The following is a 25,993-nucleotide window of genomic DNA, read 5'->3' as shown; positions in this document are numbered from 1 at the left end:
AGGAAAACAGTGAGGATTAATCACAAGGTACCAGGTACTGACTAAAATGTTTTGATATATTTGAAACTGCAGTAAGGTGAGACCACATTGGGAGTATCTTATAAACTCCACACATTAACTTAACTTGTTCATGGGAAACACAGAGTAGTACAATGCTAGCTAAATTTGTGGACAAGAAACATTGTTATAGAAATATGGTATGCTGACAATCAGAAGATAACTAGAACAGACAATTTTAAAACTATGCTGTAGGAAGGTTTTTGTTTTGTTTTGGTTTTGGTTTTTATGGTTTTTTTTGGTTAGCAATTTCTGAAAAGATGTCCCTTTCCAAAGCAAATTAAAACTACACCTGTCATCGATGTGTTTCTATAATAAATATATGTAATCTCAGATGCATTTGGCTTAATTGGTTTGAAGAATGTATTTGGGTAAATAAAGTTACTGTGTTCCTTGCAGTCAGAAAACCTATAGTGATAATGACTGTAGGAGAAGTTTATGACTTGGATTGACGAAGCTTTCTGAAAACAAAGGGAATTCCATAAATATATAACTCCACACAGCAACATGTAGTATCTGCTTTTATATAATTTTGGTAAGGATTAATATGCAACCACAAAGGCTTGACTGAAGGCTACTGTATGATTTTTCTAATTGTATCTCCTTTCAAAACTGTCACTATTATACCATTGTGTGTGCATGTGTGTATGTGTGTGTGTATTAACTAAAGTAGGTTTTCCAGTTTTACTGCTGAAATATGTTAGCTTAAAGAATCCTTGCTTATTAACATTTCAGCATGGATTCGTTTATCAGATAACTTTGGGAGGATGGGAAACAAGAGGTATGCATTAACACATAGACATGAAGACATGAAGACCAAGAGTGGGGAATATTGGAAGCCAACTGATCCTTGGGAGCCCAGCAAATGATGACGAGTTGAACAACAGGTGTTCTACTGTAGAAGCAAAATGCAGAGGTCAAACTTTGACCTCTCCTGAGCTAAAACAATGAGTTGTACATGATCTATTTGCAGTGGATGATGGCTGAATCAAACTATTTTCTGTCTTATGGTGATTTTTAACAAGTAAAATAAAGATTTATTGCTAATATGTTTTTAGTTAGTAAGGACATTTTGCAGGGGCTGTTTTTTGAAAAAAATGAAGTTTTTTAAAACATTCTTTTAATGTTCTAAATTTATTTCAGTAGTACAAATTTTCATCAGAAGAATTATTTTTAAAGAAAAAAACTTTATATATAAAGGATAAATAATTCTTCCTTCAGTAAGACATTTCCTATTATAGCTATGGAATAACAATCTGCTGCAAGGATATTGTTTGTTTTTTTTCAGCACTCCATGTGCACAGCTCTGATTAGAGGAGGTAAAAGATGCACATCTCCTTCAAGTGGTGAATTCAACTGGGGCGGAGGAGTGAGCGTTGTATTTTATTCTGACAGATTTTGTTAATATGAAAGCTATGAATAGCCTTCATTCTTTTTTGGAAAATACCTTTTAAAAAATTCAAGTCTTTGTCTCACCTCTCTTGGGCTCTGGTGACTTGATTTCAGAGGAGAAAGTACCTTAAGCATGTCTATCTCAAGTATGAGTATCATTACTCCACAAAACATTTTATATCAACATTTCCTGGAAAGAAATAATCATCGATCCAAGTGCATTGATTTAAGCCTTCATTTGCATCACTGTTTAAATTCTTCCATTTATTTTTTGTATTATTTTAAATCTTTTTTCTTTAACTTATATTTTATTGTAAAGGTGATGTAGAGAGGGGTTACAGTTACATAAGCCAGATTATGAGTACATTTCTTTTTTAACAATGTCACCTTTTCTTCATTTTCTCCTACTTTTTCCCCTTCTTATTCCCTCTCCCTCAAGTTGTAAAGTTAATTTATTTTTAATATTTATTGTTATTGTAAAGATGATGTACAGAGGAGTTACAGTTACATAAGTCAGGTAATGAGTACATTCCTTTTTGAAGTGTCATGCCTTCCCTCCGTTTTTCCCAGTTTTTCCCTCCCATCCCCACCAACAAGCTGTATGATTCATTTTCAACAACTGTCTAGTGGTATAGTATCACTGCTGCATGTGTTTCTTTTTAAATATTTTAAATTTTATTTTTACTGTAAAGGGTCATGTACAGATAGATTATAGTTACATAGGCAATGAGTACATAGTTACACAGGTACATAGGTAATGAGAACATTTCTTTTTGTACAGTCTCAACCTTCCCTCATTTTCTCTCAAATTTTCCCTCTCCTCCCCAAGTTGTATGGTTCATTTTCAACATTAAGTCTAGTGAGTATCACTGCTCCATTTGTTCATCCATTGTTGCACCCTTTCTGTGCCCCCCTTACATTTCCCCAAACAGATAAACTTACAAAAAAAAAAAGGCAAAAAAGTACAGGAAACAAAAAGAGCAACAAGAAAAAAAAAACCCTTGTTTCCATTCTTGGAGTTAATTTCAATAAATATTATGTGATCATAATAAATTTTATGTGATCATATGCACATGGCTATTGAGCCTTTGTGATCCTCTTCTAAGAATATCCCCTTTGATCTCACTGTGTGTTGAATATCTAGAGCCCTGTGTAATTATCATGTCCCAGTGCATTTATTTTTTGTCTTTTGCATACAGCGTGCCTATTTGTGGATTTATAGACACATTCTAGTACTACAAGTGAGGGAAACCAGGTAGCCTATGTTTCTTGGGTCTGGCTTACTTCCCTTAATAGAATTTTTTCCAAGTCTTTCCATTTCCTTACAAATGGTACAGTATCATTCTTTCTGATGGATGAGTAAAATTCCATTGTGTATATTTACCACATTTTCTTGATTCATTCATCCACTGAGGGGCATCTAAGTTGTTTCCACATCTTGGCTGTGGTAAATAATACCGCAGTGAACATGGTTGTGGTCTTGTTTGTGGTCTATTGGGTAAATGCCCAGGAGTGGAATTGCTGTGTCCTAAGGAAGCTCTATGTTTAGTCTTTTGAGGAACCTCCACACTGCTTAGGGATTTTAATTTAGCTTGTAAGGTTATGAGCACAATGAAATGCAAGATCTTATCTACAGAGTAACTAGAGGGTAGGGAGGGGATGGGGAAAGAAGTGGGAGGAATGACACTGATCAAGATACAATTGTAATGACAAACTGATTTCCGGAATTGAAACCTCTCTGTATAACATATCTTAAAAATCATATCTTCACATTAAAACTTAAGAATGGTTTTAAATTTAACTTATTTTTAACAGACATTAATATCAAACATACTAGAATATCTGACATAAACTTTTCTTTTTTATTTCCAGGGCTACAGCAACACATAGAGGCCAGGTTATTTTCAAAGATGCATTAGCCCAGCAGTTGTGTGAACAAGGAGGTAAGAGTCATATTTGACTTGTTTATGTTGAATATGTCCAAATCGTTTGTAGTAGATCCTATGATTAATGTACTAAGGAAGCATTTCATTACTACTATTTGATCATGATGTTTGGAAAGTAGAATTATTGACCAGTTCATACCCCTAATATTTATTTGCTAAAAGTTCAACAGGTTTCTGAAAATTCTAAATGTGAGCAAAACAAATAATGAGAAAATGTACTCTGATTTTAAACTTTTTCTAATGAGTCCATTGTAGTTGTACCAGAATACTACTGAAATGCTACAAGAATGTGTTCTGCTTAACTTACCATATAAATGTATTGCCAACTTAAATGTTTCAAATACTTGAATCCTCAAATCACAGAATAGGACCAAATATTTGAATCCTTGTAAATCTTTTTCTAGATGATAAAAATGTTCACAGTGCTGTATAGCAGTAAACATGAATATCCTTAAAAATGAATAATGTCAGGAAAAACGTTTAAAATGAACATTTATCATTGCCTAATACATAATTTGTTTAAACCTTTAAATTTTCTAGTCTTTTCTATTGTACATGAATTATTGAGGTTGAGTTATTTAAAATAAAATTTAAAGCCTAAGAAAACTCAGTGTGAAAAAGACTCAATAAGTGAGAAAAAATTGTCTTATACAGTAGCATTACACATGAACCTGATTTACATGATGATAGATGTAGATATTATTAAAAATTCTGTACATCCCAGGACCAAAAAGAAAACATTGAACTCTTCAACAGCACCATATCCACTGAAATCACATCAGTTTAGCCAAGATAAGGTTGAAAGAATACTAACAAGAAAGGTGCTGCCTGCTATCTGGAAATAATAAGGAACATAATTGGTGCTATACACTATCTTTATTTTTGACCCTATTTTTAATTAAAACAATATTTCTCAAATAACATAACACTAAATTAACATGTAAATGATTTTCTGAGCATTAGATAAGGAATATCTAATGTGTTTATTAGAGAGAAAATGGCTGTTACTATATATCAGAGAACAGTGCCTTTCAATATTCGGTAGGTTTGTGGATTCTAATTAAACCATTCAAACAAAACAAATAGCTTGGGAACAGCTGATATTATAAGATTGTATTACAGGCTAAACATATTGAAAAAGTGAAGCTATTAGAAAACATACAAGGGAAGCCTTAAGTAGTTGTGACCTTGACCTGTTTTCTTGAGAGACCTTCATTGAAAGACTTCATTCTGTACATGGTACATCTAGCATCTGTAAAACTTCTACTTTGACTCACAGTGCTGAATATAGGCATAGAAATGAACCGCCCATTTTTTATTCTTGAGGATTTCAGGCTATGATGGAAATGGGAGACCCATGGGTCCCAGCAGTAGCTAAATTTGCCCCTTGGCCTTAGGAAACAACTCCTAGGGAGCTATTCTAAAGGTCTGAATGGTTTACGAGAAAAAAAAGAAAGGATAAACAAAGTTAAGAGGTAGAACTAAGAGGACAGCAGTTCTAGGCTAGCCCAGGAAAATGTTAGTGAGAATGTAATCCTACCTACTCAGGAGGCTGAGATGCAAGGATTGTGGTTTGAAGCCAGCCCAGGCAGGAAAAGTCCATGAGACTCTTATCTCCAATAAAATACTCAGAAAAGGCTGGAAGTGGCGCTGTAGCTCAAGTGGTAGATAGAGCACTAGCCTTTTTCAAAAGGGCCTCAGGGATAGTGCTTAGGCCCAGAGTTCAAGCCTCAGGACCAGCAAACAAAACAAAACAAAACAAAAAAACCAATATATGTCTGGGATAAGAAGAAAAGGTCAAAAGCTATCTATATATGACTAGATAAGATGATGTTAAGCGAAATGAACCCCCAAGATAGGGACACAAGTGTTTTTTTCTTTCTTGCTATTGTTTCTAATGTATTTATAATGTACTATGTGATATTTTTTGTTTCTTTGTATGTTCTTCCCCCACGATATAACCCCTGTTTTCACTGTATTTGATGTCGGTGCCCTGCTTCAATAGGGATACAGGTCGACCCATTGTAACAATGAGATGTACAAGACAGTATGTTGAAAATGAACTTCACAGTTTAGGTGGGGAGGGGGAGTGTAGTTGTGGAGGTGTGGGGGAAAGGATGGTACGGGAAAAACAAAGGAGGAGGCAACAATGCTTGATAGGAAATGTACCTTGCTCATGTAACTGTACAGTATTTTTACAATAAAAATGTATTAAAATACAAGAAAAAAAGAAAAAAAATAAGCTTAACATGGTATGGTGTCACATCCTTACAATCTAACCTACTTAGGGGGTAGAGGTAGAAAAATTGTGGTCAGAGATCAATAGGACAAAATATCAGACCTTCTCTAAAGAAGCAAACAAAAATCAATTAATTAAAACAACAACAACAACAACAAACACAACGTGTGGGACATGGCTCAGGGGATAGAGTCATTGCCTAGTAACTGTGAAGTCCATGAGTTCAGTTCCCAGTACTGCCAAAATAAAAATTAAGAAAAAAAAGACGAAAGAGGAAATTTCAATATCTCCTCCCCTATTCTGCTGATCCACCTTGCATCAGGCTGCACCACCTTCTCTGGGAATTTCTGAGGAACGTCCTCCCTGATTACTCCACTCCCGCTTTCTCAATCCCTATACAGAGCTGTCATAATGAGCTTTCTAAAGTGGAAAGAAAAATCTATCATTTCTCTACATAAAATCTTTCAAGCTCGCCCTCAGGAACAATAAGTTTGTCATCAAAGTAAAATCCCTACGGCTTATCACACCTACAAGGAAAAGCCTTCACCATCTGACTTAACTTTGCATCTTCCTCTTCATTTTTTGTCATCCTCTTAATTCTGTCTAAAAACTCCCTGAATGAAGCTCACTCTACCAGTCACTCATTGTTATTTGAATTGTATATGCTTGGAGTCTGCTTTGCCTGGCCTAATCTTTTGTGTTTTTTGTTCTGACTTGATGGTGTTTTCAGACCTGTTAGACATCATCTTTTCTTATTAGCTAGGAGAAGAGGATACTTGCTGGATACATTGTGACTTGTACAATCTTAAAATTGTGTCTTTGTTCAGACACAATTATGAAATGGCCTTGCTTTGGTCTCTATCCATCCTGGTTGCACAGTGGCCTTGTCTGAGGCTGATGTTCAGTGAGATTAGTTTTGTTTGGCAGGAGTACATTAAGGCTCAGCTGGGAGCCAGACCTACTGCTGTATATTGGGGGCTACTTTTCTTGAGGCCAAGGAGAGAAAGCCAGTGAGAAGTCATTTGCTTTCGGACTTCAGGCTTTACAAGGACTTTAGAATCATAGAGAAGCGAGTGGAGCTCTCTGCCTGTATGACCTTACACTGTCCACATGCTGGCACAGAATAAGCTGGCATAGAGGTGAGGCCCAGTAAATCACAAAAGGAACAGATCTTGCTGAAGCAAAAGATTAAGCAAGGTTAGCTGATATGAAAGAGCATAAACTGTCTGGTGTGGTGGGAATGTGAATGCTCCATTTCTCCCCTCAAATTTATCAGAATTCTCTAAATTTTACAGTAAACATGTGGTTTGGATTATAATGGTGTTCTACTCTTTGTTTTTCCATATTGGGGACTGAACTCAGGGCTTCTAATTTGCTAGGCAAGTGCTCTATTACTTGAGCCATGCCCCCTTTTGCTTTAGTTTGTATTTCTGGTATATTTTTCCTTTAACTAGGGGCTAGAACCACATTGTTATTCTCCTAGCTATACTCCTGCATAGGTGCAATTACAAACATGTGCCACAAAGCCTGAATTGTTTTGATTGTTCTGGCTAGAACAATCTCAAGTTGTGATCTACTCATCTCCACCTCCCTGGAAACTGGAGTGCATGTGTTTACTATCACCATGTGCCTGGCTTTAAGGTTCTACATTTGAAGAAGGGTGGGCAATTCTGCTGGGCAGGTGGAATCAATTGCTTCTCCAGAGCCAAAGGGAAATTCTAAACTGTGACATCCCCCCTCCTCCACCATGTGAAGGCTTACCTGACTTTTTCTGTGGTGCTGAGGATGAAGCTCAGGGTCTTGCACATGTACCACTACCACTGAGGTACATCCCCAACCCTCACCCTGCCTGACTCTTGACATGGCCTATCTGTGTTGTATCATACTTATGTGTTCAAAGGCTTGTTTGCCTTATGTGAGAGCATTATGGGAAGAAGAATTCTAACCAAATTTTTCATAATCCTTAATATGTAATACTTAGCCCAAAGGGTACACTCAATAAATGTTTATATTGAGGTATTTATTTGAGTTGAATATTATTTCCCTTCCTGAAAAAAATCGTTTTCCTTGAGTGTTCATTATGAACATTAGAAGACATAGTTTTTTTTAAAAAAATTTTATTATGAAAATACCATACAGAGGAATTACAATTACATGGGCAAGATAATGAGTACATTTCTTTGTTTGTTTGTTTGTTTGGTCGTGGGGCTTGAACTCTGGGCCTGAGCACTGTCCCTCAGCTCTTCAGCTCAAGGCTAGCACTCTACCACTTAAGCCACAATGCCACTTCTGGTTTTCTGGTGGTTTATTGGAGATAAGAGTTTCACAGACTTTCCTGCCCAGGCTGGCTTCAAACTGTCATCCTCAGATCTCAGCCTCCTGAGTAGCTAGGATTACAGGCATGAGCCACCGGTGCCTGGCTTAATGAGTACATTTCTTATCAAGCAATGTTGCCTCCTCCTTTGTTTCCCCTTCCTATCCCTTCCCATATCCCGCCCCCCCATATCTCTTCCCCCCCTTTCCCCTGCTCCCCCCCCCCAAAGTTGTCAAGTTCATTTCTTTTCTTTTTTTGGTGTGTGTGGGGGGGGTCCGGTTGTGGGGCCTGCTCTGGGCCTGGGCACTGTCCCTCAGCTCCTCAGCTCAAGGCTAGCACTCTACCACTTGAGCCACAGCACTACTTCCGGCTTTTTTTTCTTTTTGCTTATGTGGTGCTGAGAAATCGAACCCAGGGCCTCATGCATGCAAGGCAAGCACTCTACCACTGAGCCATCTTCCCAGCCCCGTAAAGTTCATTTTTCGACATAACAACTTGTACATCTCATTGTTGCAATGGGTCCACCTGTATCCCTATTTAAATGATTTGTTTTTTGCCCTTCCCCTCCCCCAAATTATACCAATATCAAATACAGTGAAAGCAGGGGTTATATCGTGGGGGAGGGACATACAAAGCAACAAAGAAATCATCTTATAAATATGTTAGAAACAATCACATGAAAGTAAAAAACATTTGAATACTTACCTTTCGGTTCATTTCACCTAACATCAACATATCTGACCTTTTCTGCTTATCTCAGACATATACCAGTTATTGTAAATAAGGGAAACCATGGGGCCTGTGTTTCTTTGGGCCTGGCTTACTTCATTTAATGTAATTTTTCCAAGTCTTTCTATTTCCTAACAAATGGGGCAATGTCATTCTTTCTGATGGAGGCATAGAATTCCATTGTGTATACATACCACATTTTCTTGATCCATTCATCTACTGAGGGGCATCTGGGTTGGTTCCATATCTTAGCTATGGTAAATAATGCTGCAATAAACATAGTCGTGCTGGTAGCTTTATTTGTGGTCTTGTTTGTGAACATTTGGGTAAATGCCCAAAAGTGGGATTGCTGGGTCATAGGGGAGCTCTATGTGGAGTCTTTTGAGGAACCTCCATACTGCTTTCCAAAGTGGTTAAACAAGTTTACACTCCCACCAACAATGAAGTAAGGTTCCCTTCTGTCCACATCCCCTCCAGCATCTGTTGTTATTAGAGTTCTAACTGGGGTGAGGGATTGTTTTGATTTGCATTTCTTTTATGGCTAGAGAGGTTGAGCATTTCTTCATGTGTCTATTGGCCATCCTTCTTTCCTCTTCAGAGAAGTTTCTCTTTAAGTCTTTAACCCATTTATTTATTGGACAGTTGTTTCTTTGAAGATTTGTTGTTGGGGGATTTAAATTTTTGTGTTCCAGGTATATTTTAGTATGAGACCCTTGTCCATTGTATGGCTAATGAAAATCTTCTCCCAATCCATGGGCTTTCTATTGATCTTGCTAGCTATGTCCTTTTCCATGCAGAAGCTCTACAATTTCATGCAGTCCCATTTGTCCAACCTTTCTTTTATTTGTTGTATTTCTGGGTCTCTATTAAGAAAATTGCGGCCTGTGCCAAGGAGACCTAGGGTTTCTCCTATTCCATCTTGTAATGTTTTCAGAGTGTCTGTTTTAATTCTGAGGTCTTTGATCCAGTTGGAGTTGATTCTGGTGCAGGTTGATATATAAGGATCTAGCTTTAGTTTTCTACAAGTAGTTAACCAATTTTGCCAGCACCATTTACTGAAGAGGCTTAGAAGACATAGTTTTTACCAAAGCAATATTCCTTACATTGATCCACAGGTTGTATATGTATATGCTAGAATTATTCACAAATGTTCACATAAACTCTAAAGAATCCCCTTAATGTTCTTGGTCACTAGATCAGATTCAGGGACGTTCACAGCTCTTCCTTGAATCTAATGTCCTAAGTAGTTATAAACACAGCAGCTGAATTCTGACATGTCACAGTGCAAACAAGAAGCCAGCGTTTTCTCATCTCTAGGGTTGTTGTTGGTGGTGGTGGTGGTGTGTGCACATGTATATGTAGACTGTATGCTTCCTTTAGCCTTAAAATGACAGTAAAAAAAAAACAGAACAAATTACTTAGCATTTAGTGTTCACCAAGATTATTGATTATCTATCACAGGACCAGGCTCTGGTTTAGGATAGGTACTGGGATACATCATTGAGCAGAGAAAAGATGCCTACTATTACGTAGACTACATTCCAAGAGAGAGAAGAAAGAAAATAAATATAAGATATAATACGTGTGTACATATGATACCATATTGGAAGCTGTAGGGGGAAAAAACCTTGAAAATAGGGAAGGTAAGAAGGAGGAGGAAGAGGCATATCCGGATTTTAAATATAGCAGCAAAGAGTGTAATGAATCTCTAAGAAGGTGCTATTGGATCAAAGTTCAAGAATGGGCAAAAGAGTTAGCCATTTTAACTATCTGGAGATTTGTCCAAAATGTCAATAAGTGATTTTAAAGTGATGGTGAAGTATTTATTGTTAGAGAAGATCAATCAAAGGTAGAAGAACTTTTAGGACACATTAAAGTTTTGAAAGGACCTAGAAGAGATCTACCTTTCACAAAAATTTTTGCTACAAAGCTAAAATACATGCCTCTGAATCACATAAAATAGTGCTATGGAAATTATTAATATGAATGTAATATACAAAGATTGAGGTTGGATTTATTTGAATCTATGCTGTGATCACAGAACTTTAGTGTCCTTTTCTGTACACTAAGCAACAAAGCCAAGAAAGTGGACAAAATATATACTATTCATAAGTAGCAAGGGCTTGAATGCAAATCACTGGACTCACAGCCCAGTGAGTGGCACTGGAGTCTTGCACTTACTAAATGATTGTACCTCCACTTGATGATTGTACCTCTCTAGTCTTTTTGCTTTTAGTTTGTTTTTCAGATAGAATCTCATGCCATTGCCCAGGCCAGCCTTTGACAATGATCCCCCTAACACTTCTGAGTAGCTGGAATTGCAGGCAAATACCACTAAACCCATCTCCATAGATTCTTAACTTTCAAAAAATAAACATGAAAACCTCAGGACCCCAACTTTGATTTAAAAAGACAGATTATTATTACTGCCCAGTTTTCTGTAAACCTAAGAGAGAATACATACTTTTTAGAGCCCTTGTAAGTTCACCTGCTAAGACAGGAGTATCCAGTGTGAAGGTAATGACTGCTGGTGCAGTCATGTGTACAAATCACAGTGGAGGATGGAGCAGTGAGAATAATGGTGGGTGTATATATGTATTGTCCTGTGAGCTTCTTGGCATACCCTGTTCAAACATACACATTGATTGTTTAGCAAGGCCAGATGGCAGACTTAGCGGTCTGAAACCAGTCTTGCCCCGAAGGGTGTATGCCATTTACAAACCAGACTGGAATTCTCTGTTCTTGGGTTTATGGAAGTGGCTATAACTAAAGGCAAGTGTTTTGTGTTGTGGGGGGCGGGAGAGAGAGGTCAGGCTTACAGCTGGTGCAAAAAGAAAAAACTTGGCTATTTTTCTGCCAGCCTCAGCAATTCTGCTACTGTTCCTCACCCTCAAATCAGTGAATGGTAGAAAGCATGGATATGTTTTCTACTTGCGTTGGATCACAGACACTTCATTCAGACCCCAAACTCTGGAATTTTTAAGTGATTTAAGTTAGCAAAAGTTTACTTAATTTGTGAGCTAAAGGGAAGGAAGAGTTTAATAAACAACTCCATAACATGTAGAGGGTTTTTAACTTTTTCAGAATAAAGAGTTCCTCTTAGTGCTGGGGAGGCAGCTCAGTGGTAGAGCTAGTAAGTAGTAACAATATGTGAGTCCCCAAGTTTGATCACTATAATTGGATATAAATAAATAAATACTATTTTTTATCCCTTCCAAAGGCATGCCCCAATGACTTAACTAATTTCCACAAGGTCTCTTAAGGGTTCCATCACCTTAATAACATCAACCTGGGACTAAGCTCCTAGCACATGAATCTTTGGGTCATACTCAAACTCTACCTAAACACAGAGTACTAGAGAGAGCATTTGAAATATGAACTAGAATTTATGTCTTAAGCCAATTAATAAAGATATTGTTTGACAACACAATGTGGATGGTCATGACATTTGAGAATACAAGATTATTAAGAAATCATAAAGTCAAAACACTGAATATTAGCCTGTCATTGGTAATAGATTGTCTATATAAGATGTGATTGGGTCAGTGATGCTTTGATCTGATCTAGATGATTCCAGAAGATGCAGCTGATTTACCAAATCTCCCTAAGGGGTATGTAACTAAATTAAGAGCAATATATCATAAAAGTGATGTACATCTGTACAGATGTACAGATTACCTAAGTGAGATAATGAATACATTTCCTTTTGAACAATGTTACCCCCTCTCTCCCTCATTCTTTCCCAGGTTTTTCCTTCCTGATTTCCTTCTTCCTCCAAGTTCATTCCAACATCGCGTCTAGTGGGTTTCACTGTTGAACTGTACCTGAATTTTTAAGTGGATCTTTTATATCCCATTATTGTACAAAGTGTAGGCTGTAAAGTTTTCCATGGCCATAACCTTGTTACTTAATAGCTTATGTTATGAATGTCTTTCCAGTACCTTTCAATGCATAGTCTTTATTTAATCAGTTTGTTTCTCTTTAATAGTCACAAGTGTGTTTTACCGTACTTATTTGAATGTGTGGCAGGGAAAAATCTAATGTGATTCATTTGAATTTTCCTAGTCTTAAACATTGCTGGGCAAAGACATCTGTTTTGTAGTTTGAATTTCAGTGTAGTTGTTAAAACTCATATTCATCCCATCTGTAGAGAGCTGGATTAAGAGGCTCAGGAAAGACATCAGGAATCCTTCAGTCTTGCTTCAAGGTCTCACTAACTACCTGATATGAAAGGAACTAAAGCCCTCCTGGGGATATGGCAGACAAAAGTATCCCCAAGTGATATTCAAAACAGGCAAGATTAAGGGGAATGACGAAGAGTTGACTCATGTGGCCATAATAAAATTTCTTCTTACTGGCTGTGGGTGGGTCTGGCTATTTTTTAATTTGCCAAAAAAGATACTTTGGACTGATGCTGATTATTTTAAGGTGATTGAACATAGGTTTAAACAAACTTCTTTTCGGGTCTGAAGGCTGTATACATTGCTACTTAACAGCTTTATCCAGCCCAAAGTCAAAAGAGGAAGATTAATGTCAGAGAAGAATTTGACATTGGCGTCTTCTGAATGTCTATAGAAATCTGTTTTCCACTCATGCTGCCATGTAATTTGCTTCATTTCCCCATATTTTGAAGGACAAAACCTAGGTTCAAATCTAGTAATTGCTTGGATCTATGTAATTACAAAGCTGTTGTCAGCATTATAAATCACAATTTTGTTTTGACTTGTGAAATACTATTTCATATAGTGCATTACACCAATCTTATTTTAGTACACATGTGAAGATATGTATAACAGTATACAGTTCTGTAATCAAGTTGTTAGAAATTGGAATGTATTAGTATTAATTAGTGCACACTGCCGTCTGTCCCTACAAGGCATATGTGTTGACACCATATCAAACCCAAGGGAGTTGTGTGACAATACAAGGCTGTGTCATACCCTGTTCTTAAATAGCTTATAATATAGGTATGCTAGTTCAAACTCAGGTGAGTAGGACCAAAATACATTTACAGAAATACATAAACTCATGGAAAGACATTCTGCCCATATTCTCTAAGGCCCTTGTTCCAATAACCTTGTCCATCTTATTTATTTGTTCATTTTTGTAGCTTTAGTATCTTGTTCTTCAGAGATCCTTTGAATATACACTCTGATTATTTTTCTCCTTCATACTTCAGCTTCTTGAAAAAGCACTGCTTGATCTTCAGCATTACTCCTAACCTAACATCTGGCCTACTATCAGTACATGGTGGAAACCGATATTCACATGGTTTTCTCTAATCTACTAAGATGCCAGCTAGTTCAAGGACTCTGGTCTTCATAGTGTCTGACTTCCTCGCTCTTTCTCAGTTTCTTCTGCTTTCTCCACTGTGTATTTTGGATCTGGTAGTGGCGCCATTCTTGAGCTTCTCATATTCTTCTATTGACTCTGGTCATCTCATGCACAACTGTGGTTTATCTCTCACATTCTGCCCATTTGCCTGGTGTTGACTCAGAAAGTTTGAGGACATAGAGTTTGTAGCTATTCCTTGTTTTTAAATTCTGCTCTTGTACTTTCTAGCTACGTAATGTTTCTGAGACTCAATTTACTCATTTTTAAGATAGGGAGAATTAGAACACTGACATTATGGGCCATCCCACTCATTCCCAAAAGCCTGGCACAATATTCTCCACTCAGAAGGAACATAATGAAGACATAAGGATTGAATGCCATGATGGTATGGTGGCTAGTACATCGATATTCTGTGAATGTTAGCTGTCTTCATTATATTGAGAACTATTTTTGGTACCCTGAACTTAATATACTCTAACTTGGACTTTACTTTTTTCTAAATCTGCATCCTTTTGCTACAGATCTAGTTCATGACTTCATAATCATCCAACATTACACTGAAACCCAGATAACATTTTTGTTCATTCCTTTGTTTTCCATGCCTATACTCAATGTTCTTAAGAATAACCTTAATATTGCTTAGACCAATCCTCTTTTCATGCCTACTGCTACTTTTTTGGTTTGGTCTTTCCATCCATTTATTAAGATGCTCCTAGACACAAACCAGATTGTCACTCTCAGCCTGAAATCCCCAGTGTATTCTGGCTTTCATGGCCCTCTCTGGATCATCCTTGCTTCTCTTTCCATATAGCCCCTCCTCCTTGTATTTCTCTTCATTTCTCCTATCTCTGAATGGTTTTAAAAACATAACTGTGCTCTGGCTTCCAGTCAACTCACAGCTGACCTTCCTCTATCATTTATCCAGCTGGTAACTGCATATCTTCCAAAGCAGCAATATTTTTAAAAATAAAAACTCACCAAAAATTTAAGTAGTTGGTTGTTATATATTTTAAATTTTTACTTAAAAAATTCATTCATATTGAAGACAGATTTTTAAAGAAATTGTATGACTATCTTCCCCAGAAAAGATGTGGGCATAAGACAGTAAGACAAGAATCATAAGTTTTAATCATTAAGGTTCTATTATTGACAGTAGAATAAATCTTAAAGAATAAATCTGAAAGAGTTCTTTCTGTTCCCCAATCATAGGTAATAAAGATAGATCTGTGTTTTGTTCCTATTCAGTTTATTTTATAATATGAAAAATGATAAACTGTTACAAAACACAAATCAAATCGAGGTGGGAAATGAGAAGGGGAAAGAGAAAAATAATTGCTAATATTGCTGCTTCTGTGTATAATTTAACTATCTTTAAATATTAGGTCATCTTTTATACTGATCATAAGTATGTTCCTGAACACAGAGAGAACTATTTTTATTCTAAATTTATAACATTTTTGGAAGCTTAATTATCATACTTGAAGGTCAAATGGTGCTTTATTGCAATAAAATATAAAAAGTAATAAAGAAATTATTCCTGGGGAGATGAAAGTCTAGGTTCATAGCTCATTAAATACTAACTTCACAGACCATGTCTAATTTGTCATATTTAGCTTTGGAAATTTAATACATTTGAATTTCAAATTAGGTGAAGAGATACCTGAGGCAAAACTACCTAGGGCCTTTGAATTCCAAAATGATTCAGGATATATGTTCCTGTAATATAACACCTGGATTTGTAAGAATTATCTGTCATCATATATCTATATATGTGTGATTATCTGACTCAAAAACTTAAAAAAAACTCCCAATTCATTTTCAGGCATTCTGTCTCTTTTTCTGTCTAATGTGTTGGTCTCAATCCTTTACAATCATTTATTTATCAAGTTTGCTGAAGTACTGACTGTATTTTGAAGTAACAAAATTGCATAAAAGTTCCCTTCTAGATTAAGTTAGTTGAAAGGAAAATACATCCGTTAAAGAGAATAACCTTTGAGAACATTAAATACTACAAGTTTTTTTCCATAAAGCCTATTCTAAGATGTCAGTGGATTCAACTGTTTTTGGAAGGGGTAATGGCGTCAATGAATATTCTATGAAATTCAGAAAATTGAGATGCGGGGATGGGTTGGAAGGGATGGGAGAGAATGATGAAAAGGGTGAGGTCAATCAAGATACATTATACTTATAAACTGATTTGTTGAAAGGCAACTACTTTTTACCACTACTTTAAGATAATAACACAATTTTAAAAAGTGAAGCCAAACTATCATTTCTGATTTTTTTTTAAAGAACCTAAATAAATTCTACTTCTAGGTACGGGGAATCTTTTTTCTGCCAAAGACTATTGTATGTATAGCATTATTCACAGGACATGCAAAATTATCAATAGGGACAGACAACTGTAGGCAGCTGACAAGAAGCATACATGTCTATTCTGTCATGTACCAAATGATTTCATGGGCCTCACATGGCCTGCCCTGCATGCATTGTCCCTAAGCAACATGATTTTCCTTTCATAAGTCCCCCACCTTTTGTGTGGCAATAATTCCTCCATAGAGCTCAGTACAGACATCTCTCCTACTTGTAATTCAACATGGTCCAATACAAGAATAATGTGACCCCTATTTATAATACTAAATATTTTTATAGTTGCCACAAAAATAAAAAAGGAAATACAGGAAGTTAATTTGCCTATATATTTTATTGCAGAATATATAAAATATTAAGAATTTCAATGTAATATGGTCAAAATAAAATTATTAATGTGAAATTTTGCATTCTTTTTTATGCTAAGACTCCAAAATCCGGTGTGTATTTAATACTTAGAATACATCTGTGTGTGGGGGGTGGGGGTGGGGTGTGTGTGTGTGTGTGTACTGGTTTTTAGGCTTAGCCTCAGGTCCCAAGTTTCTTTGCTTAAGGGCACTTTAGCCACAGCTCTACTTCCAGCTTTTTCATAGTTAATTGGGGATAAGAGTCTTGCAGACTTTTTTTTGCCTGGGCTGGCTTTGAACTGTGATCCTCAGATCTCAGCCTTCTTAATAAGGATTATAGGCATGAAGGACCAGTGCCCCACCCTTAGGGTGCATTTTTTTCAAGTTTATTGTACAGGTGATATACAGAGGAGTTACAGTTATATAAATCAGGCAAGAGTGTATTTCTTTTTAAACAGTGCTACCCTCTTCCTCATCCTCTCCCAGTTTTACCCCTCTTGACTGCCCTCCCCCACCAAGTTTTATAGTTCATTTTTAATATAGCTTCTAGTGAATATCACTGCTAGATTGGTTCCCCCTATGTCCCACTCTTTCTGTGCTTCTCCTTCCCCTCCCTAATCAGATAAACTTATACAGAAGACAAAGGGTACAGAAATCAAAAACAGTGACAAAAGGGAATAAAACCAAAGAAAAAAGAGAAAAAAATCGGCAAACAATAAAAACCAAAAAACTCTTGTTTCCATTTCTTGGAGTTAATTTCTATAAGCATCATATTTTATGATCATATGCACATAGCTTTTGAGCCCTTATGATCTTCTCCTAAAGATATCCTTCTAACGTTAGAGTGAATCTTAAGTGTTACAATACTTGGTCTAAGATTTCATTAAATGTCCATTTGAAAGTAGCTTCACATACTTACCTGAAGACTTTCAATAACTGGATTGAATGTCAAAAAAAAAACATTTTCCATTAACATGACATCATCATTGACAAAATTTGCTCATTTTCTAGAAGTATTGATTTACCTTTGATGCAAAAGCATAAATACATTTCAAAGCTCTAAGTATCAAAGTAAATTTATTTACTTTGTCTTGGTTTTTTAAAACCTATTTCACAAAGGTGAAAAAGTTAAAAAGCAATTTCAAAGTTATTATCAATAAGAAATTATTCAAAAATTTCTAGTAAATTTTTGCAGACAAGTTTGGATAGTACTTGGAACTTGGTTTAAGTCTTCCTGATATTGAGGAAAATGCATAAAAGCTTTGGGTTCAACAGAATTTTTTTTTACTTTTCCTTCTAGTTTGCAAACTCTTGTCTTTCTGATTGCTTCAATTCAGTTTGTCCATACGCAGTATGCTACTGTAAAGAACATATATCATCCTGCCATGTTTTTGTCTTTGATGAGTAATTGGCAAGCATTTTGTTTCAAGAAAATATTTCATTAGAATAAACAATTTAGTAATTCTTTGTGAAATTATACTACAAATTAACCAAGAAAACATTGACACAAAATATAAGATCTTCAATTTTTTTCATTTTTTTCAAGAGTTCCATAAAAGAGAGCATTGTGTGTATGCATGCTAAAAGATTTTACCAACAATATCTACAACACATAGAATCTGCTCCCAAAAACTAAATGCAAATATTTTTCACTATGTATAGGTTAGTATGAACTGATAAGACAAATATCAGTTTCTTTGTTTAAAAAATGCTATGGAGTCTGAATTTTTCATCTAACTGGAGTGCTATCAATTTTGTTAGGAACACATTTTCATATTTAGTTGAAATTTTTCTTTGACAGATATGAGATTTAAAAACATCTACATCACACTCTGTTTTTCAGATAATGACTAGGTATTTCTTCACAGACTTAAAAATCCATTGAGGAAAGCAGTATAAGCAAAATACAGTGTCCACACTTTTTCAGTGCATCCTAATACAAATGAGTATTTGAATGCATTGTCTTTCTCTTGTAGATGTTGGGGGATCATCAGGACTTTATGGTTAAGTCCAACTTGCTTAGCATTCAATTCCATGATCTTATCCTGTCAATACCTCCAGTATCATTGTCTCTGTTCCCTACTCTTAATCTTTCGTTCAGTCTTACAGAATTTGTGGTTAGTCCATCGGGCCATTCTCTCCATTACTTACCTCTGCTTACTTCTTACTAGTCTCAACATCCAGCAGAAAAATTCTCTTCAGTGAAGACATTTCTTGATACCTCTCATTCTCTAGTCAGCCAGGATTTAACATCTCTCCCTTGTCTTCTCTCCTTATGAGGGATTCCTCCAACACTGCCATAACACTAATTGTCCTATCTAGCAGTGAATTCTCTGAGGTCCAGGATGGTGCTTTTAGTTTGCATTTCCCTAATTCCTGTACAGTACCTTCCATGTAAATTATGCTCAAAAATGTTTTGGCATAGCCCTATCCCATCATGGTTATATTGTCTATTTAAGGGAATCAGACTAAGTCTATATAATAAATGGTTGTTCTCCGTGCAACTGTTCTTCATTCAGGAGGGAACAATTATTTTTAAATAATATGGCTGAATAGAGATTTCCATCACTATTAGAATAGTTATTAGCACTTGTTTTTGTCTTGTTTCTTTAAAATATCTAGCCATTTGGTCTGTTTAGTGCAACTCAAGTTTCATAGTTGCAGTTGTACTTGTTAGCTGCATTTGTGGATTTTCGTTTTGTTAATCATTATCTTTCTCTTTCATTCTCTTGGTCCAGCTCCAACAGAGGCCAGTGCACATCCACATCTAGGTAAGTATTTAAAGCTTTGATATCTTCAGCCTTGGTGATCTTGTTTCTGTCTTTGAGTTCTGTTGGCAGGTGTTTTAGAGGTGAGGAATCTTTGCCCTCCCTAATTTGCTGGTCATTCACTGAAATTAGACTCAGGTCCAGACTGAACATAGAACCTTCCAGAGAAGCAATCATGCTGCCCAGCTAGCAGCTTGGCAGGGACTTTCATACCTGTCAGTGCTCTCCGTCCTAGAATCTTTTTCATTGTCATCTTGTGGCTGAAGGTTGGAATGATGTATTTTCCCCAAAGCTTCTACCAATCACAAGTTACTCAAGTCTAGAGGCAATAAGGAGCCGTGAATGTGGAAGAGCAGAGGGCATGTCAGATTTCCAATTCCTGCTCAACTTAGTAGGCTGCAAAAAAAGAAATGATTCAGTAACTTTTTTGAACACCAAAGGAGGCTCTTTAAGTAGCAATCTGCTTTTAAAATAACACCATGATTTTTTTCAATTTTATGTACACTTTTCAAGGCAACGTGGCACAATGGTTTAAGAATACAGATTGTAGCTAGTTGCTAGTGGCTCATGTCATGGTGAATGAAGATCAAGAGGACTGTGACTTAAAGCCAGTTCAGGAAAAAAATTTACTAGACCCCCAGATCAACCAATAGCGTAGCACTCACTTGTCATCCAGCTGCGTGGAATGTTGAAATCAGAAGGATCATAGTTCCAGCCCAGTCTAGACAAAAAATGTTCACAAGACCCCACCTCTATAGAAAAATACTGGACACAGTAGTGTATACCTGGTATCCCAGCTACAGTCAGGAATATAAATGGAAGACCATAGTCCAGGCTGGTCCAGTAAAAAACTAATACCTTATCTCAAAAAAAAAGAGTAAAGCAAGCTGGTAGCATGGCTCAAACAGTATCATGTCAACCTAACAAGCCCAAAACATACTCTAGTACTACAAAAGACAGACAGATATACATTAAGATATCTCAGTTAGGCTACACTATCTGGGATTAACTTATTGGCTTGACATTGAGCAACAAATACTTAATCTTTCTGTGCCTTGCTTTCTCCATGTGTAATTAACAAATACTATCTATCTCATAGATATGAGGATTAAGTAAAATTATAAAGTATACACTTTAAAATTTTTAGCTGTTTGGAAATAAAGAAATACATAAATATTCAATGAGGCTGACAATTGCCTTTTTTAAAGCAAAAGTCTCCAAAAAACAATCTTTAAGAGTTAAATTTTTCATTTGTGTCCACAAAGACTTGTTTTAAAGTGAAAAAAAATTATCCTAGCTGTTTCTAGCCTTTTCAGATGACTCTCACTGTGGGACCTCCAGAGAGGTCAGTTTCTTGTCTCTTGGGATTTTTCCTTTCAACCTACAAACCCAATTAATTTATTTTTCTCTTTGGAAAGTCTGCCTTGAGAAACTCTACTTTTATGTAATGCTACAGCTTGAGGCTCCTCTTACTTGGCAGATGAATGTAAGTGCTTAGAAGCATGCCTTCTGGCATCCAAAACAGGCTGGTGATCCACAGTGGCTCAGCCAGGCCTCGGCCAGGTTGAGAACTGACAGAGCCGTACCCTGTAGGCATCTCAGACACTGCATCTAATTGCTCAGAGGAATCATTAAGTCCCTCCCATGCACAGAGTGCATGGCAGCGTTCCCTCCGATGTATATCCAGTCTCCCTGCACTTCATGCCTAAAGCTTTGAGTTGGAGCAGCCAGTGCTCTGAATACATGCTGATTCACTAGTTTCCATGACTTCGTTATGTGCCTGCCTGCTGGCATACCTGGTATAAAGGAGATGAGGACTGCCATAGGTGGGGATGTCACTAAAGAGAATTTAAAATATGCTTCCAGTCGCTTGGGAGAGATATTAATTACCCAGTGAGTTCAGAGAATTATAACTGAGTGAGCCCCCAACCCACAGGGGAGAAAAAAACATAAAATACCACTGTTGCAAAAAAAAAGAAAAGTAAAATCATCGTTATTATTTTGCTAATTGCTTTCAATTGTCCCAACAGGCATCTGTTAACTAGTCCTAACAAAATTACAAAGGAAAAAAAACCCATAAAATTTCTATTAGCTGAAACAAACTTCTTAAGCAAACAGTGGGAAATCAGACAAGCAGGCTTATAAAGTACTAATTAATTTTTTACAACTCGAATATGCTAGCCATACAATACAGTCTATGAAAACATTCTCTACTCTAGGCATGACCAAAGTTCTAAGACTTAAACATAGGTGTTTCACATGCTCTCAAGAGTAGTGATATTTCCAATCATGATGGTTTGCTGTCATTCTTCTTGATTTTTAAACTGCTTCTATTTAAGGATTTTTGCCTATTTATGTAGATAATTTCTACTATGCAGTTCTGAGTGTAAACAAAGTGAACAATTTGAAGTACACTAAATAAAAAGAAGTCATAAAAATAGGGTGAATAAAAAAGCAAGCCATGGGCAAGAGGGGAAAGAAGAGAAAATGAATCAATAAATATAAGTGGCTTTGACTAGCAGTGAATGGGCAGATTATTCTATCCCCTTCATGCTTTAAAGTGAATCTGCTTTGGCAGTTTCTTGGGAGACAGGGACAGTTATAATGTAGCAGTGTGAGAAACAAATTCTGTGTGGCTTCTCATATTGTTCACCTTGGTCTTTTTGCCTAACCCATATGATGGTGGATCAATTTTTCTTCAGGGGCTCTGAATTTAAAACTTAAAAGTGCTTAAACACAAAGCTTTTAACCTCCTCCCTTCACATTTAGGGGGGGAAAACAACTACAATCAACTTATTTTAAATTAATTTAAAATACTATGATTCTTTATAAATGCTACATGTTTAGCTAAATTTACTGTTGTAGTATAATTCTTTTCTAAACACTTTCCTTTTCTTTCAGCTGAGATACATAGTGACAGTATTATCCTACGAGATGATTTTGACTCCTACTCACAACTGGAATTAAATCCAAATATATGGTAAGTTACAGGACTATACCTCGCTTTTGTTTCTGAAATGCAAAAAACAATAAAGAAACAACAAAAAAACCTATTATGCTGATCTGTCCTTTAAGGAACAGTTACTTAAATTGCTCTTTAGTGCTAAGGTATCAGCTAAGGTATCACTGTATCTTCTATCTATTTCTTAACTTCTTTAAGAACTGAACCTAAATTGCCCCTCAAAGTCATGAATATAGTTAGATTTTTTTCAGTTTTACAACTTTACATAAAAAGATACATTTATGCTAGAGTGCAACAATCCTTTTGATGACAAGTAAAAGAAAATGTTTTGGTTGAAATGACAAATGATTTGAATCATAGTTCTCTTCCTTACAGTTAAAAAAATGGGCAGACACTATCTTCTGAACATTGTTTTAAGGCTAGATAGGATGAAAAAGTCTAGCATCATGCTATTTCATATTATGTTCGGTACATAAGTGGTTTTTCCTTCACTTCCTCTCTCTTCCCTCCTTCTCTGGCATTGTCCTTTCCTTCCCTTATTCACTTTCCCCCTACTATCCCTCCATTTCCTCCTTTTTCTCTTTTCTTTCTTTCTTCTTTCTTCCTCCCTTACATCCTGCTTCCTTTCCTCTTCTTTCTCCTGTGACTTATTTGCACAGTAGACTGTCTTTTCTAAAATCAAATATGATTATTAAAATCATTATTACTAAATTAGTCTTAATCTGGTTTATTTAACTGAGTCTTCAAGTCTTCTTTAATTATATTTCATGAAAAACAAACATCAAAGTAAATATATCTGCATTACATAATCTATGGGATAGATAGCAATGAAAATAATCACAGAGATAATTTTTAAAAGGCATTAAAATAAAACAAGGACATTAAAATATCCTTAAAATAGGTACAAACTCTCTGAAGTCAGAAAACAGCACCAGTAAAATCAAATATTCCCATTTGTTATTTCCAATAAGGCAACTAAACCTTTCTCTGATATAGAACCTTACAGGTAGTTCTCATACTTTATAACTTCAGAGTCTGTTTTTTTGTTTTTGTTTTTGTTTTTGTTTTTTTGTCAGTCATGGGGTTTGAACTCTGGGCCTGAGTGCTGTCCCTGAGCTCTTCAGCTCAAGGCGAGTGCGCTACCACTTGAGCCACAGTACTACTTCCAGTTTTCTGGTGGTTTATTGGAGATAAGAGTCTCATGGGCTTTCCTGCTCTGGCTGGCTTTGAACCGTGATCCTAAGATCTCAGCCTTCCTTAGTAGCTAGGATTACAGATGTGAACCTCCAGCGCTCAGCTATGAGATTCTTATCTTCATGTAATCACCAAAACACCAGAATTGAAGCTGTGGCTCAAATGGTAGAGCAGAAAAGCTCAGGAAGTACCCAAACCCTGAGTTTAAGCCCACAACTGGCACTATCTATATCTATACCTATAAATATATGTATCAGTACCTATAGATAGTTATATGTACATATTGGAGTATATATATATATATTCCTGTCTCTCTGATATGTGTATATATATTTTTTTCCTGTTTCTCCAAGAGTTTCCAAAAGTTTCATATACATTATTCAAGTAAAGAAGAACCCTTATGGAAACTGTTTATGTTTACACCATGTAGTTATGAATTGTAGTCACAAATTTGGGTACCAGGGAAATAAAACCTTATTCTTCTATAACCCAACTTAATTGCTGTTTATTGTCCACCTCTATTACATTGGTGGAAACTTGATTTCATTCAAGTATGGTTTGCCCTCTACCTTTTCTCTGCCTTTTTTTAAAACTAAGTTTCAGGAGTGCACAAACAAGTGGTAGTTGGAGATGTACCTTTAGTGCTGGGACATCTGTTCCTGTAGGCAGACGCAGGGGCTACCTCCATTCTCTCCTCTAGTCTTCTGTGCCTAGTCCACAAGGACAGCCTTTGTCCCTGTCCTAACTACTCCTCCAGGACAACCACACTGTTCTGGGTCCTTCCTGAGCACATGGGAACTGTTCAAATAAACAGTTCTGAGCTTCTTGATCTGGGCCACAGATATCTCTGAGGTTATTGACATAGGTTCCTTCTAACTAATTGTCCCCAGCATCAAATCTCTATGGGGCTTTACTAAGGAAATGGATCTTACCTCCTCACTTATCCATCATCTTCTCCTTATCTTGTTTGAGAGATGAGAAATAGTTAAAAATAAAGAGAACCTCCAGATCAACATAGCCATGGCTCAGGTTGAGGAGAGGGACTTTTCTACTTTAAATTTTTCCTGATGCTGGGCTACATGCAGAGGTTTTTGTGTATCACAACAATCTCCTCACAAATCCCAATGTTCCACCTCTCCTGTGGGGAGAAAGAACAATATCACTACACTAGTGCTACCCAGCATCACAGCACTGTGGCAGATAGAGGAGTTATAGTTATGAACAACAACCCTCTAATCCCTTCCTCCAAAAAAAAGAAGAAAAATTCTATGAAACAAGGTTTAGAAAAATGTTAGAAACCACAAATATACTTCATCTTACTAATATTCAATTTCCCTACTGCTTGCTTGCATCGTTTGTAGAATACTAGATTATTTCTTATCTATTGGCATCAATTGAAATTTCAGAGTTTGTTTTTGTGAATTAAGCCATTTAGCATAACCATCACCTTTCTGGGAGGACAATTATATTATGCAGCTTGGACGATAATGGATGACATAGATATATGCCTTTGTCAATACTTGAGGTCTGTGTATTTTGCTGTGTAAATTTATCTCAATAAAAATTTCAGCAATAATAAGAAAATATTCAAATAGGGGATATTACTGATTTTAACAGAGAGAAAGAGAGAGACTACAAAGTGAATGGATACTTAAAGATGATTAAATTGTGTTAAGAATTGTCTTTACCCTCCAGGCAATTACCAACTCGATGAGGAATCTTTGTTTTGCTTAAGTTACCTCTTTAATGCTTGTTTTCTGGAGATCACAGACAGCATCCGGAGCTATAATCTCACTGATGTTCTAGTGGGAAACAAAGGAATATTAAAAACACAATGATAGATGGCAACTAGATGACAGCAGCTGTTTCCCCTCCAGCACAAGATAGAATAATAATAATCGAAAATGGGTCCTAGTCAGCGGAGATCCAGGAAAAACAGGAGCTCCTCCTCAGATGGAGCATCTTAGAGAGTGTGTCATGACACCAGTGGGGTCAGGAGACACCAAGAAGAAAGATATAAAGTAGTCTCAGATCCTGTAGTACAAGAAGACTTCTGTCAGTTGATTAAGATACACAAAACTACAAAATTACAGCTAAAAGATCACTAACTCTACTGCATTTAGTATCTTCTTGAAAATACTGAATTGTTATGAACTGGTGCAAAAAAGATTGGTCATTTGGCTCATTAAAAATTCCTCTTTGATAATTCAAATTTTTTTTCTTTCATGCAATTGTTTCTAGCATATTTATAAGATGATTTCTATGTTGCTTTGTATGTCCCTCCCCACAGCATTACCCCTGCTTTCACTGTATTTGATGTTGGTATAATTTGTGGAGGGGA

General features: G+C 36.3%; 1 protein-coding gene across 2 annotated transcripts in view; it reads left to right on the top strand.

Moving 5' to 3' along the window:
• The window catches only part of Reln (reelin), a 452,156-nt gene that overhangs the window by 182,019 nt on the left and 244,144 nt on the right, over positions 1 to 25,993 (top strand). For both annotated transcript variants that reach the window (XM_042684785.1, XM_042684786.1), the window contains exons 4-6: positions 3,322 to 3,392; positions 19,467 to 19,499; positions 22,398 to 22,476. In XM_042684785.1, the coding sequence (XP_042540719.1) occupies positions 3,322 to 3,392; positions 19,467 to 19,499; positions 22,398 to 22,476 (183 nt within the window). The remainder of the gene's footprint in view (positions 1 to 3,321; positions 3,393 to 19,466; positions 19,500 to 22,397; positions 22,477 to 25,993) is intronic.

The sequence above is a fragment of the Dipodomys spectabilis genome, unplaced genomic scaffold, assembly GCF_019054845.1.
Source record: "Dipodomys spectabilis isolate Male_0828 unplaced genomic scaffold, ASM1905484v1 ptg000089l, whole genome shotgun sequence".
In the NCBI taxonomy this organism is placed as follows: domain Eukaryota; kingdom Metazoa; phylum Chordata; class Mammalia; order Rodentia; family Heteromyidae; genus Dipodomys; species Dipodomys spectabilis.
The sequence above is the reverse complement of the archived record's forward strand: the minus strand, read 5'-3'. Positions and strand labels throughout refer to the sequence as shown.